Source organism: Echinops telfairi, unplaced genomic scaffold (genome assembly GCF_000313985.2).
Source record: "Echinops telfairi isolate 266 unplaced genomic scaffold, ASM31398v2 ScPeMD7_3;HRSCAF=10, whole genome shotgun sequence".
NCBI classification, from domain to species: Eukaryota; Metazoa; Chordata; class Mammalia; order Afrosoricida; family Tenrecidae; genus Echinops; species Echinops telfairi.
In genome coordinates this window covers 31795351-31810913 of record NW_022103899.1, presented here as the reverse complement: position 1 = coordinate 31810913, position 15563 = coordinate 31795351, and the positions used below count along the sequence as shown (strand labels likewise).

The following is a 15563-nucleotide window of genomic DNA, read 5'->3' as shown; positions in this document are numbered from 1 at the left end:
GCAGCATGGGCCCGTGAATTATGTATCAGGGCTCAGCAGCCACCCTCCAGGATGGGGCCTTTCTCCTGCGCTCCCTCTTTGAGGCAAAGGGTCATGCATTTTTTAACTCTACAGGTGCACTTGACTGTTCCCCGCGTCTGTTGGCATTACTGTCTTCCAGCCCTCTGCTTTAGATTACCACTTGACAGGCTTTAAATGCATAAAAGATGGGCACGCAGCACAACGGAGGTTGGGACACACAGCTCCACACCGGTAGCCTTTTAGGCATCGTGCCTTCAAGAGCTCAAACTGTGCCGGGCTGAACTGCCAGAATCTAATGGATTCAGGTTCCATTTCCTACTGGGGGGAAACAAAAGCAGGCCATTTCTTCCAGCTAAGAGGAACCGACATCATCCTCCACCCCATGGCCATGCACCCCTCCCGGTCCAGGAGGGCAATGCACTGGCCCCTCACACCCAGTCACCCATGAGCCGGCCCCTACCTGCTCCTCTGCTGTCCAGCTGCCCCGCATCTTCCAGCAAGTTGTCAGACCGTGACCCAGGAAAACATTATGGAGTCTCTACCAACTGCCGGGGTCAACCGTGAGCTGGAAGTGATTGGACGGCGATGGGCGTGGTGGGTTGCTTGTGTGTCGGGTCCTTGGCCAGTTATTTTGCATATATATACCCACAGCCCTCACTCACCCCCAATCACCCTTTCTGAAGAAATCTGAGCTGAGCCCCTATTTAGTAACCATGCAGATTCTCCATCCCCTCCAAAGGAAAGAAAAAATTCTCCGGGGAAGAGCTCACCCGTGAGTCTAAGCTTGTCCTCATTGGACCAGATGATCATCCAATTGCTGTCAGCAATAGAGACAGGACTCTTCCTCAAGGGACGCTTTCCCTTCACACTCACACCAGAAAGGACCACTTCCCCCTCGTCATGATGGTTCACTGTGCACAGCCCATAGCAGCTAGTGCTGTGGCATTCTGTCTCTTTAAAAAGAACGACTTCACCAGAGGAAAAGGGAATAACCCACTTTTCTTTTCCTGCCTTTCATCTGAAGAAAACAAAGGCATTTATTAAAACTACCTAAGAACTCATCAAAAACCCCTACCGCCATCATGTGTGAGGTTAACCTGCTTGACACCCAAACATTTACATCCTCACATTCTTATTTGGATCGCACTCACTCTCAAACACACACACAAACACAGAAACTGAGTATGTATCAGTTACATGATGTATATTAGTAATTCACACTTGAGCCCCATACACACGTTCACACCCTCTCACAAAATATCACACATCATTTGCACAGACGGATATCCACAAAGATAAACCCTAGAATTTCCATCTCTTATTTTTCTTGGAAAGACTGGAAGTCTTGAAATGCAGACGTGGAAATGGTAACGAAAATGAACTTAATCCTCCTGTATTCCTCCTCTTGGAAACTGATCTTCCGTTTCCAGGTTGGGGACCCGTCTTTTTGATACGCACGCTCCTCCAATGGAAATTAGTTGGCATTTCTTCAGAAGGACTCTACCAAGCCTATTATTGCGCCCCCAAATGAACTTCACAAATACTTTCTATCCTGTTCCAGAAGGGTCAAGCTAAGTCAGGAGGGTTGAACTCAAGGGCAAGCCCCTGAAGGCCAATCCTCCCCCATCGTGGGGAAGTTGACCCCGTTTTGAGCTATTTGGCCTGCTTTGTTGAGTTGACAAAGGCCTTCATTCTTCAGCTATTTCACGAGTACCTTTCACCTGGGCAAAGTCATTTCCCAAAGAGAAGCAGCAGAACCAGGCCTGGACTGTTCAGGGCAGGTTTCCCTTACCTCAGGGAGAGGAGCCTATAGGATGGGCCTGGCCGGGCCATGACCCACAACCCACGCTGACAAGAGTACAGGATACTTCTAGGTGTCACTTGAAAGAAAGAGCACACGTTAAAAAGTACAAGAAGTGCAAGTCAAACTCACTGTCACAGAGTCCATTCTGATTCACGGAAACCCCGCACGACAGGTAGAACCGCTCCTGCAGGTTTCAGAGACTGCCACTCGTCCCCCCATGGTGGCTGGTTGTTTCCATCTGCCAGTCTTGTGGTTCGCAGCCAGGACTCCTAGAAAGTGTGGAGAAGTCCTGACTCCCTCCCTTCTAATAACGACGTTTGAGGTGCTTTCATTTGAATGTCAAAGAAATGTGAATGTCAAGTTGTTTTCCATCTCTCTTCTCTCCTTGTTTGTGTTTCTTCTCTGTCAGGTGTCCTTGCTTTGCTGGTGGCCTGACCACCTTCTGGTGCTGCCCAAGAGGTGCAGGCCCTGGCTCAGGCCGGGATTGTGTATCCACCCATTGGCATGTCTAAGTTACTTGGCTGGCTTTTGAAGGTGTCCGTCCTCAGGGAAACCACTGGTTCTTTTGCCACGAGGAGTCTCTGGGTAGCACAAAGGTTTAGGCGCTTGATTGTTAGTCAAAAGGGTGGCAGTCTGAACATGCCTAGAAGGTAGGTTCCTTGGAAGGTTGGCTTGGTGATCTGCTTCCAGAAGGTCGTGATCTTGAGCACCTTATGAAAAAGTTCTTCTCTCCATACGCAGGGTCACTATGGGTCAACGCCGGTAGGTGTCACACTTGATGTCCAGTCAGTTCTAACTCATGGTGTGTGTGAATAGAAGTGTGCTCCAACGGATTTTCCATGACTGTTTTGTTGGGTTTTTGTTTATTGAATAGAGCATAAGAGGTGTCTTCTGGGGCATCTCTGGGTAGACTCGAACCACCAACCTAGTGGTTTGCTGACCATTGCATAGGTTGTTTTCACCACCCGCAGACTGCTAGGAAGAAGCGGGGATAAAGGAAACTTTCAAACAATCCGGTCTGCCTTCTAAAGCAGTTCCATCTGAACGTAGACGAACGCAGTGTGGTGTGAATTTGACAATAAGAGTTGCTAAAAATCAAACTAGCTGACTGTGGTGTCAGAACTACAATTCACACCAGCCAGAGACCGTACTTGGCAACACCAGGCAACAGCCTGCTGGCAGCCCTGGGGTAAGAGAAGGTGAGTTAACTGAAGGGAAGAGTCCGTGGCCACAAACAAGGGGGTCTTCGAAGCTGGCTGGCGGTGGGGTTGGTGAGTGAAGTCGCTGCCAGAGGTGGATCTGGGGCAATGAGACAGGGTTACCAGGAAAGGGAGATGTTGACATTCACAAGAAGGCATGCAGCCTCTGCATCCTTGACTTGGCGTGACCTTCCTGAGGCTCAGCTTCTAGAACTGAGGAGTGAGTGGATTGAAGTAAGTGTAGTTCTCAATGCTCCTTTTAGAGGCGGTGGTGCTTCGCTGCCCCTCCTCCCCCCGGCCCCCTTCAGAAAAACTCTACTGTGAGCTCTAGGGTTCAAAGCAAATAGCAGCAGAGCTGTCTTGGGTGCTGGGAGGGCAGGGGCCAGCGGGGTGGTGTTGTTTAGTCCTCCAATCCCCTCCCCTCCATCCCTGAGGGCGTTTCTCGGCAAGAACATATGGGGCATCATGGAATATGGCTGGAAGCCCACTGAACTAGACCTCAATTCCCTTGCTGCTTAAAAAATGACGTGGAAAAGAGAAAGAGGAAAAGGATTAGAGGACATTTATCTGCTTCTCAGATGCACCTGAGGGCGCTTGGAGGAGAAAAGCATTTGGTTTCATTTCCCCTGAAAATAATATCCTTTATTTACTTTATAATTTATCCCTTATCCACAGCATAATCCCATCCTGTCCCTATTTCCACGGCATTGTTTTCGTTTAATGCTCAGTAAACTCTATGCCCTTCTAAAAGAGAGAGAAGGCTGCCCCCTCACCACTTCGCCCATCCCAACGGGGCAGGTTCCTGGGATACCACAGGGCGGATATTGAGAAGCAGGGTGACCTTGGGTGAGTCATCACATGCCCCCAGATCCTTTGTTTTCTGTTGGTTATGAGGTGAGAGGAGAGTGCTTTCAAAACTTAGTTCGGCACCCTCTCTGATTGCAACTGGTAGGTTAGAGAGCAGTGCCCCGTGAGGTTACCAAGCTGTCATCTCCACAGAAGCCGACTGCCGCAGCCTTCTCCCACTGGGTGGCTGGTGCGTTTCAACCGCCAACCTTCAGCACTTAACCATGGTGCCACCAAGGTGCCTTGAGGCCTGTGTGGTAGGGTGCGGAAGAAAGGCCTGGAAATCTCCTTCCGAAAAGTCTCGAGCCAAGCACGTCGTACTTAACATGTCTGCTCTGTCCCATGTGGGCACAAGTCAGCACGGACCCGGCAGCCACAGCTTGTTCCAGTTCATTCGTGGTCTTGTGGGGAAAGACTTTATCACCCTGTGATGGAACCCGAAGATTCTCTGACCTCCTGGACGGGTGCCGCCCACCCTCCAGCCCCCTCCCCCATTTTGTTTCTCTGCTTGGTGAGCCGGAAGTAAAACTTGAAGAATCTGGATGAGCCGCTGGCCTTACATTACGCATTGTTCGGATGTCTCTTTTAATGGCATGAGCTCCACTGACGTGGGTTCCTTCTCTTCCCGGAGTCTGCGGCTGCGTATTTATAAATATTATGGACCCACAGTTCTGTGAGTGAGCATGTCCACAACAGCCGTGCCCGCACAGAAAGGCCAAAAAAGAGTTTCTTCAAAGCCCTTGCCCAGATCATCTGAGCCCTTTGCTCAAGATTCTGTCCAAATGGTGTTCACAAGCCCCGAATAAGAGGCTTTTTAAAAAAGAGTTATTTCTGTGATCGGAGGCTGGATTTTGTTTTATTCAAAGCGACTTCAGCCTGCCACAAGACAGTCTCATAAAATCTGTGTCTTGGCTTAAGCCGGGAAGAAATGAGCCAATCCATCAGCCCAGGAATGCGGCCCTTTGACCACTTCCTTAGGCAACTGGGAAGGGCTGCAATCTATTCAATTTATGGGGCCGGTGGCAGTGAGCGATGCACTCCTGAAGGCACGGCAAATGGAAATCTCGGTGAACTTTCGCAGTGATAAAGTTCAAAATCTGAATAAGAGGACCGGCCGTCTGGGAGCAGAGAAGGCAGGGAAGCCGAGAGGGAAGCGTGAGCCAGGGGCTGTGGAAGGAGTTAGGAAGGCAGCAAGCTCCCTCATCCGTCCCTCGGAGGCACTTCCAAGGAATTCACACAGGAAGCAACAGGAAATCTGGTCTGGGGCGGACAAACGTCACAACAAACAATGCGGAAGCCGCTGCCTGTGAGGTGGTTCTGACTGGTGGGACAGGGCAGAACTGCTCAGGAGGGTTTCCTCAGGCCTGGTCTTCTCAGCAGCAGGTCCCTCCCTGGGCGTTTCTCTCTCAGAGAACCACCTCTCGGTAAGCAGCCGACTGCGGGCCACTTGGTCCACCAGGGCCTTTTTACAAATCTCCTTCCCTCCATCTGGATTCTAAAAATGAACCCTCCTGTAATGGTTAAAATGTAAGTTTGATGAGATTATCTCCCCTGACCTCAAATCATGCCACCTGTGGTAACCTTGTTATTTGTCATCTTATATCATAAACAAATGCAATTCCAATACGGCAACCGATATAATATCATTAGTTTATATTTATGTCCTCTCTTTCCCAGTCCTCCTTGCAAATGTAATTCTGATGCCACTGACGAGGGAGATCTGGGATCACAATCCCTGACAGTCCTGGCAGACGTTTGGGGAAGGAAATAGAAAAAATAATTTTGAGGTTTTTCTCCCAGAAAAAGGCGGTGGGTTGGGGGGGGGGGTAACACAATTCCCCCCCAATTATTTTGCTTAATGAAAGGCTTGAGCTGAAACATCAATGGCTCCCCATTGGTTAGCCAATGAAATCCGAACCCAGAGCTCAGAGCCCACCTCCCCTGCCTTCCACACCAGGAGCAATCTCTCCCTGCTCAGTGTCTCAAAGGATGAGCCAAATGTTCTCTAGTATCTTCCAGGAAATGGCCTCACCCATTCTGTTGGACCAAAAGCAACTTTCTAAATCCTAGAGGGTCAAACCCAGAGCCTTTCTCAAGATTAAACTCCATACCTCTTGATGAATGTATCATTGACTAAGGAATACACAATGACTAGATGTTACAAATTGTAACAAAGCAAGATAGCAAGCAGTTCTGCTTCTTTGGCTGTTACCCTTTGTCCCCACTGCACAGCTGTTAATAAACACAAATGCTTTTCAAGGATCAACATGGGGCTGAAATTCCATTTGGGATAACACCGCATTACAGGTAAAGCGAAAGCGAGTGTGAACTCTTGCTCCTAGGAGGACCCCTGGTGGTGCAACGTTAAGCACGCAGCTGCTAACTGAAAGGTTGACGGTTTGAATCCCCCGGCTGCTTTGAGCCACATGGTACGCTGCTTCCTTAAAGGTTTACAGTCTTGAAAGAGGACTGGACATGGGACATTTCTGCTTTGCCCTTCTGGGTCACCGTGAGTCAGAAACCACTTGATGGCTGTGTATTCTGCAGTGCATTTTTTTCTTCTAATTTTGGCTTTTTTATTATAGAACACACTGCTTTAGATAATATGATCAAGTTAAAAGGATATTTACATTTAGTTATGGTTTTATAAAAATGACCCCTGCCATCAAGTCAATTCTGAGTCAGAGGCCCCCTTGAGGCTGTCTGAGGCAATAAACCTTTATGGATACGGATGGCCTCCTCTTTTGCCAGGAGAGCAGCTGGTGGGTTTGAACACTGACCCTTAGGTTAGGAGTCCAATCCTTAACCAACAGCACCACCAGGCAGCCTGTGATGAAAGTAAATGAACACACAAACCTCACCGACCCTTGAAAAACACTGGGTTCTCAAAAGACCCTGTGGTTTTTATTGTCATGACCGATGGACTTCTTCTTTTTTTAATTGTCATGACCAATCTTTGCTCAGTTACATTTTTTGACATCTTTTTATTGATTTTAAAACCTCCTCTTTCCCTAGAAGGAGGCCTGGTGGCATTGTGAGTTACACGTTGGGCTGCTAACAGCAAGGTCAGCAGTTCAGACCCAGGAGAAAGAAGAGGCTGTCTCATCCTGTAAACATATAACATCTCAGAAACCCAAAGAGGCAGTTGTACTCTGTCCTCTGAGGTTGTTATGTTGATGCTGTTGCGGGCTGTGGAGTCGGTTCCGACTCAGAGTGACCCTGTGTATGAGAGAATGACACATCATGCAGTCCTGCACCATCCTCACCATTGTCTTATGTTTGAGCCCATCGTAGCAGCCACCATGCCAACTCACTCCTTCCAGGCCTTCCTCTTCTTCACTGCCCCTCCACTTTACCAAGCAGGATGCCCTCTCTAGGGACTGTTCTGCTAACATGGCTGAAGTACTTGGTCTCGCCATCCTTGCTGCTAAGGAGCCTTCTGGCTATACTTCTTCTAAGACAGATTTCTTAGTCCTCTTGGCAGTCCATGGTACTTTCAATAGTCTTTACCAGCACTGCAATTCAAAGGCATCAATTCTTTATTCTATATTCCTTATTCAATGTCCAGCTTTCGCATGCATAGGAGGCAATTGAAAATACCATGACTTGGGTCAGGCACACCATAGTTGCTATGTGTTTATGATAATAGCTAACTCATCCCAGGTTTCCCCCCCCCTCCCTGTTTTTCCTTTCTCCTTTATTAAGAACCACCAACCCTCCCAAAGGCAACTTCTAAGGGTCTGTTGTCAGCAGCAGCACCAGCACGATGCAAACTCTTACTTCATCACCAAACCATTCTCTGGTTGCAGACTTTCTCTTGCTGGGTTTCAGCTCAGTGTTCTACTAAGTCCCTTCCCTGGTTCCCAATGTGCCTTTGGGCCCATCAGATTTATTTTGTTCCTTTATCAAAAACAATTATGACCATTCAGTCCAGTAATTTGCGATTCTCTTTATCTTCTACACAGAATGACTCAGCAGAGTCTGAATCATTGATTATCATGGGATCCCGGGAGGTTGTGAGCAGGGTGTCACCAGACTCAGGCATTATGCTGGCCTGCCCAGGAGTCCCCCCACAGTGGTGGTGGGGTTGGGGGGGGGGGCACTTTCCTTTTGTTATTGCCAGCCTACCCCCACCCTGTTTTCTGGAATAGATCATGACTCTTTTATGAAGACCCAGAGGGAAATGGGATTATTAAGAGTCTTGCTGGGTAAAAGCTATTTTGTCTTCATGACATCTTTTTTTTTTCTTTCTTTTTTTTTTCAGTTCAGCTGCTGAGAGCCCCTAAATACCAGAGTAGAAGGTATTCCATGTTGGGGAGAAGCACACCTTACCAATGTTCCCTGCTGAGCCCACTTTCAGGGATGGAGCACGGAAGGGGAAGGAAAGGAAAGGGACAAAGGGAGAGAGAAGGGGGGTAGGGGAAAGTGGATGCAAAAAGACTAAAGGAAAAAGAACAAGGAGAGAGGGTAAATAGCAAAACAACAGAGACATGTACATCTCAGAGGAGACTCTGGCCAGAAAGAGGCACCTCTAAAGGCGAAGGTGGGGAGAGATCATCTGAAGCTTATAACGCACAAAGGTCTATTGGGGTGAGAGCTGAGAAGGAATAATGATTTACTACCCCTGCCAAATCTTATAGAAATAACATCCACTTACCACAGCAGCCAAGTGCTCTTCTAAGACGGTGAGATAAAGGTAATCCCTATAAAGCTGTTTTTTAAAATGACATGACTTTCAAATACACTTAATATGTATATGCCAACCAGTATTCCCTGTAAAGGGGCACGGCCCGATATCCCCAGGAGGTAGAGTGGGTATCACATATGGTTTCCCAGCGTGGGAACTGAGGCACAGAGAGAATGAGTATTCGAATCACACAGAACCTCTGTGAGATTTGCTACACTAGCCAGTGGCGAGCTGGACTAGGAACCCACCCCTCGGAAGCTGGGATGTCCAGGGAGGGTTCCCCTCGCAAAACACTTCTCTGTAACAAACGTATTTGGTGGCATTTAGGAAAAGACATATGTTGCCTGTTTGAAAACTCGCTCTTCCTCTACCTCGCTGTGCCAGTAATCTGTCTGTGTGAACAATGAGAGATGTGTCCAAGGCTGGGGTGGGAGTGGGCTGGAAGCACATAGCACCTTCTCTGATCCAGCACCCACAGGTGCTCCTATCACCTGTGCCCTCTTTCTTGTGCTCTGGAAACCAGGGATGCGCAGGCCTGAGACCCTGTGTCAGAACATCATCATGGGGAGGTTTTGGCAACCCTTATCTCCCTCCTTTCTTGGTGAGCCTACTCTTCCAGAGACTAAATACCCCATTGTTATTGTTCTACTACATAGGAGGCAGCATTTTCAGAAATGGGGGATTTATTTTTATAGCACAGCTGGTCTGCCAAAGGTCACATAATTTGGCAATGTTCCCAGTAGTTAAAAATTAATTTCTCCTTATTGATACAACCAAGGTCCCCTAGGATCAGAGCTCAGCCTTATCTAAATTTGACAGCTTCCTAAACCTTTAGAAGATGCTTGCTCCTGAGGGCCAGTCACAATACAAGGCTGCTGCGTCCTGGAATCCAAGCCCACTGAATCCTGAGCCGTAATGAAGCCCTTAAGCCCTTGGTCACTACTGATCCACACAGATAGCCTGCTTTGGAAAATGCTGTGGGCCCTCCAGGATAAATGTCTACAACATTGTCCAGGAACGGGTTAATTAGGACAAACCAGGCAAATTCATTCCCTGGAAGTAACCAACTTGGGGATCAGAATGCATGCTTGTGATTCAAAGGGGGGCGGTGTCCCACAACGATGACCCAGTAGCAAATGATGGCTGGATGGTAGTAGTCACTGCTCACACTTTACTTTTTAAGTGAATGTCTTGTCAGCCTGAGAAACTAGAAGGTTATCATCATTCTCCGGCTCCATCATCTCTCTGTCCCAAAGGCTTTCCAAACTGGACCTTAAGGGAAAAGACTCTGAAACCTCTGCCCTTGAACTTGGCTCCAAATTCCGTGAACTCAGAATTGTCCCACATGTGGGTCACTGAAAGTCAGCTCATTTTCTTGATTGCTTTCAGGAACAGTTGAGTGAGATGAAAAACAGCAGAGGGGAGGCCTTGGCTGGAATCTCCTAGCCTGTGGTCTCCCTCCCCTTCAGGGCCCCTCCCCAGCTGTTATTCTCATTCATGCCTCATTGCATATAAATTAGCATTTGGGCTCCCTGCCTTTTGACACCAGGAAGATGGGCACTGGCCTTTCAGTTGCAGAATGTGGATTTCACATTGTGGTGCTACAGGGGAGGGGAGCTGTTTGGTGGACAGCGGGAGTCCAGGGACACAGCCCGGGTCCCACTCACTAGGACTCCAAGCCTTTTATTTTGCCAGTTAGGCGCTGCACGGCTTACTCTTAGAGAGCTCCACGGGAGGGCAGAGAACTTCAAACGTGCGGCGCTGGCCCGGCCCCCACCATTCTCCCAGGCACATCTTGGGCAAGTAGAGGCCTGCATTGGAGCCCTCGTGGGGAGAGCGCTCGACTCTCCACTCTTTTGCACTATGTGTTTTGTTGGCAACGGACCACACGGCTTGACTACCTCCCGTGCCTGCTTCTCGGGTAAAGTTTACTGGGCACCCACTGAACGTGGGCATCCGACCAAAGCCCCGAGCGCCCGTCTGGGCAGAATCGGCGAGTTCAGAGAATTTTTGTTGTTGTTGTTGTTGTTGCCCTGCCATTGATTCTGCCTGCCCACAGTTTGGAGAGGCGGAATAGAAGCCCTAGCAAACCGCGACCCGGCGCCTGGGCCATTCATTCCTTCTCTTTGAGGATTTCTTTGAGCCCAGCCCTGTTCTCACAGCCAGTTTACACCCCTTATCTGAGCCTGAGCGCCGAGGCCAGACAGAAGGCGGGATTGGCCGCGTCTTCGCGAGTCCATGACAATAGGGTAAAAAATCCCAAGTACAGATCAAAGCTTTCCTAGAACTGGGGCGGGGGTGGGGGGGGCGCCCAGCTAAGTGTTCGCGAGGTGGGGACCTCAGGGTTTGGAGTCGCCACCTTTTGGGAGGAGAAGAAAACACCAACGCGGGTTTGAATGGATTCTTGAGCAAAACCCCGGCCCCGGTGGACCACGACGAAGTCTAGCAAAAGGGCGTTGCGGTGTGGTGCAGGCGACGCACCAGGGCTAGCAGCAGGGGGCTCTCCACTCGGCCTGCGGCGGAAAGGCGGAGAGGGAGCCGAGCCGTCCCCCTCCCCTTCCAGAAGCAGAAACTGCAGCACGCACGGGTCAGACGCCCCAGGCTCGAGCTGCAGGAGGCTAGAGGGGCGACCGCCCCCCTCCCTACACCCGCCCCCCCGGCCCACCTCTGGCCGGTCAGCTCCGCAGGACGCGCCCACCCCCACCCCAGCGAGCGGGCGCCCGGGTCCGGTTGGGAACGGCTGCGGAGCCGGCAGCCCGAGGCGAAGGGTGGAGGTACCGTTTAATCACAGCTCGCCTCGCCTCTATTAACTTGTGTTGGTATTAAAAAGAAATCAATCAGTGCAAATGATGCCTTCAGCCGCGATTTCTTTTTTATCTCGTGGAAAAAAAAGAAAAGCACCGAGCCAGGCGGCGGGGGAGGGGAGAAGGGGACTCGCCGGCGACCGCAGAGGCTTCGGGCCGGGAGAGAACCGCAGCCGCGACCCAACTTGCCGGCACTGGGCCGCAGCGGCGAGGAAATGCCGCAAGCTTCTCCCCGGGGGTGTCCCGAGGCTGGAGGAAGAGGGGGGGGGGCGGGAGCTGGTGGCGGCCAACTTCCCCAAGGCTTGAGCCTGGGTTTTGCTTTCGCCGGGAAGGAATATTTTTGCCTAATAGAATGTTTATGGATCGCTCGGCTCTGTTTCTGCTGCGTAGCCCAAACAAATCGATGTGGCGCTAGAGACGGCGCGGGGGGAGGGGTTGGGGTTGGGGAAGGACTGGGCGGGGGTCCCCCACGTTCCCACCACGTGGACGCCCGCGCGCCGGGTGCTCTTCACCTGCTCCGGCGCACTGGCGCCCAGAGCGGCCAAGAGGTACAGGTAGCGCCCATTTCCGCAGCTCAAGCTTGCTCCTGGCCGCCTCTCAGCCCTCGGCTGGGAAATCCCACCTCGGCTTCCCGCTACCCGGCTCGGCCCGGTCTGCGCCCGGGTCTCCAGCCCCGCTAGTCCCGGGTCGCGTAAAGTTGGCTCTTGCCAGGCGCGGCGGCAGAGGGCATTTGGTGCAGAGAGGGGCTGGGGGAGGGGAGGGGAGACGGCGGGAGGGGACGCGCTGGGCCGCCCCCGCCGATGCCCAGGCCTGGGATGGAGTTGGGCAGGCGGCGGCGCTGCTACCTGGCGGGGCGACTGGAACCCGGTGCGCCCACGCGGCCTCCCCGCCGGCCGCCCGCACCGCGCGGCTGGGCCATGGGGTTATTTGCTCAATTGCTCTGCTGCTGCGCGCACCTTCCACCCTCCCTTTTGCCTTTCTCGGAAGCGGTTCCCGCCGCGGGGTGGCGGCGGCTGGGCCGGGCACCCAACCGGCCAGCGCTCACCCGGTGAGTCAGAGGTCTCCATAGGCCTCGCCCTTTTGCCACCCGCTGCCAGCTCCCCGGGTGCAAGTCGGTTGCGCTGGAGGAAAGACCAGTGACTTGCGATCGCCAGGGGTTGGGGGCAAGGGGTGGGGGCAGGCTGGTAATATTTGTCCCGGGCGGGTCCCAGTACCCCGACCGGCCTCAGCTGCCCTAGGCCTCGTGCTTGGGCACTTGCCCCGCACCTCTGGGTTTCTCTGGAAGTGACACCGCGCGGTCCGGGGTTGGGAATGGGTGGGGGTTCTGCAGAGAGCGCGGGAGGCAGGTGGCAGAGCGGAGTGGGTAGGAACGGGCGTCGCACTCACAGGCACACACACTCCACGCAGCGCTCGGGGACAGATGTGCGAACATCTGGGCTGGAGATAGCCCCTCTCAGTCTAAACGACCCCTCCTACTCCGCACAGTACATGAAACCTGAGGTTGTATGTGCTCGTGCGCTCCAGTGTGAGTGTATGTGTGTGTGTGTGCGCGCGTGCGCGCGTACCACTGTGCTCGCTCTCGCGCGCTCGGGCCTACCAAAGTCAGTTCCTGAATACATAATGTACCACGGGCACTCACACTGAGCGTGTACGCGCGCGCAGGCGAGTGCGCGAGACACACACACACACACACACACATCAAATCACACAAACATACATAATTTATGCAGCATCCAAGACTGTAATTTAATTTTGCTTCAAGCTGGGAATTTAGAATTAAGACAAGGGACATGTGAAGCGCAGGTTTGCAGCTGCCCTGCCCGAAGATGTTAGAGAGGGGGAGCTGCAAACTCAGGAGTGGGGTGGCTAGCGCATTCCAGACTCTTCTTCCCCTGAAATACTTGTGCTTAAGGTTGGTGTGTGCTTGTGCTAGGGGGTAAGAACTGGTATTCCACCAAGCACAAAGCTTCTCTTTAGTTATTAAACCAAGATCCCAGAACCCACTAACTCTAGTGACAGATGCCCAGGTGGCTGCAAGGGGTGAGCTGTACAGCCGAGGCAGAAATAGCTGGCTTCCTCATCCCTTATCACCTGTAGCAGCTACTAAGTGTTTTGTCAAATTCAATCAGAAGGGAGAACATGTTGCCGATTGTTCTCAGAGGGGTGAGAGGCGCATCCTGGAGTGTGGTCATAGGAAGGAAGGAGACCCACTGGATCCCCTGAAGGCAGATAACCCTTCTCCTGGAGTGTGCTCCTTGCCACTCCCAAGGACTAGCGGCCCCAGACTGATCTGGGCCTCAGGAGCTTATCTCTGCAGCCTGTCCACACACCCTTCTTGGCAGTGGTGGAGAACAAATTCCACTCAAAACTTTCTAACCACTTCACAAGAGGGAGAGAACCTTAGAGGGCCAAGCAGTTTGCTTTAATAATCATTTCTAAAAGAATATATGATTTAGTTTCCCAGAAAACACATGGATGCCGGCAAGAGAGCAGGGGCCACTAGCCGCCTTGGTCACTAGAATCACCCAGCCTAAAGCTCCTGCCTCTGCTACAAACTCACTCCATTCTCTCAGCCCTGTGGATGATTTTTTTTTTTTGGGGGGGGTGTCATATCCAGTATCCACCACTCTACAAAGAATCTACAGCATTAGAAACCCAAGCTAGTCTCTTGTCTTTCCCAAGCCCTTCAGTTAACATTGGCCAATGTAGCTAAGTGGAGGGAATGCAAATGATTTATTTTTCACTGGCTAGGTTGAGAGAACTCCAGGGAGATGTGTTCTGCTTCAATACAGGGGAGGGGGAAATCCCCAAAACTGTAATGCAGAGGCTTTGTAGTATTTTTAAACCTTTGATTCAGTCCATATGTGACATCTGAACACCGCCAAAATCTGCCTATGTTTCAAAACACACGCGCACGCGCGCGCGCGCGCGCACACACACACACACACAACACACACACTCACACTCCTAACAGGAGAGAAAAGTTGGGTTTGCACTGCCATGGTGGTACAGGAGGGCTGGTGGCGATCTCACCTTAAATTATTGAGTATTGAGGGAGCCTGCTTAAGAGCTGTGCCGCGTCGCCCCCTGCATTTGCGGTCTCTTGTAAAGGAATAGCATGCTGAAATGAACAGAAGATGGTAAGAAAAAAACAAAACCCCAAACTTTCAGACGCTTACCTGCTTGGCCTCTCACTTCGTGTCCAGAGAAGTAGAGTACTAAGAAAACCCAGGAGAGAGGAAACATATCCATTTTGGAGAAGGCGCTGGATTTGTAGGCTTCTTGTAAAATTAAGTCTGCGGAGGTGGGGGGGTTTCCCCCTCCCTCTCTGGTCTTTTCTTTTCTTCCTTCCAATATCTTCTGCAAATGTTTCTAATGGTCAGCGCTTTCCTCTTGGGTCCCCAGGGCCCGCCTTCACCTTTTTCCTGGCCGGAATACCGTCCGCGCCAGAGGAAGGGTAGCGCTCCTGAAATCAGCAGAGGGAACCAGCCGAGAAGCGGGAAAGGGTTCCTCTCTTAAGGACAAAACGCATCTATGTCTTCTTCAGTTCCTCAAAGTGTCATTTCCTTTATCCTACAACATCACGGATATATTTCCCCAAAGCCGAGCGTAAAAATAACAAAAAGAATAGCCAAGACTTGCCGTGGGCATCACACGGCCCCCGGGCAGCTGTGCGATCTCAGAGGCGCAAACTGACACACGTCTCCCGGCACCTGGGACAGACACGCGGGCGGAGGCACTGACCGACCGACGGTTCTGGTGGCAAGCGGCCGCGCAGCTCCTACCCTCGCCGGGTTTCCCTAGCGGGAGCCTCCCCCGGCAGCTACAACCGCTGTGGTCAGCCTCTCGAGGGGAGCTTGGGGAAGGAAGCTGCTGTTGCTGGCTGGCTCCTGGCTGCTGCTGCTGCTGTTGGGGCGGCGGCGGGGATCGCCCCGAGCGAGCGAGCCCCTCTCCGAGTTCGCCGGCGCCCGCCCTCACCTCCACCTCGCCCAGCGCTCCGCCGAGTGTCTGCGCGGCGGAGGACGTGCTAGGGGCGGGCTGCGGGCTGCTGCCTCGCTCGCCTCCTCTGCCTCCCCGCGGGCTCCCCCCTGCCTTTTCAGGCCGAGCAGCATGTGGATGTCAGCGCCGCGGCAGAGCTATCCGATTACGCGCCGGCTCAGGGCCCGCCCCTTCTGTGTTCCTGATTAAAGAGGCAGCCGCGG

The 15563-nt window shown here is 51.9% G+C and overlaps 1 protein-coding gene across 2 annotated transcripts in view; it reads right to left on the bottom strand.

Annotated features, from left to right (window-relative positions):
- Positions 1-15396, bottom strand: part of NRP2 (neuropilin 2) — a 129797-nt gene extending 114401 nt beyond the window's left edge. For both annotated transcript variants that reach the window (XM_004701554.3, XM_004701557.3), the window contains exon 1: positions 14541-15396. In XM_004701554.3, the coding sequence (XP_004701611.1) occupies positions 14541-14613 (73 nt within the window). In that variant the 5' untranslated portion in view covers positions 14614-15396. The remainder of the gene's footprint in view (positions 1-14540) is intronic.
- Between the last annotated feature and the right edge of the window lie 167 nt (positions 15397-15563).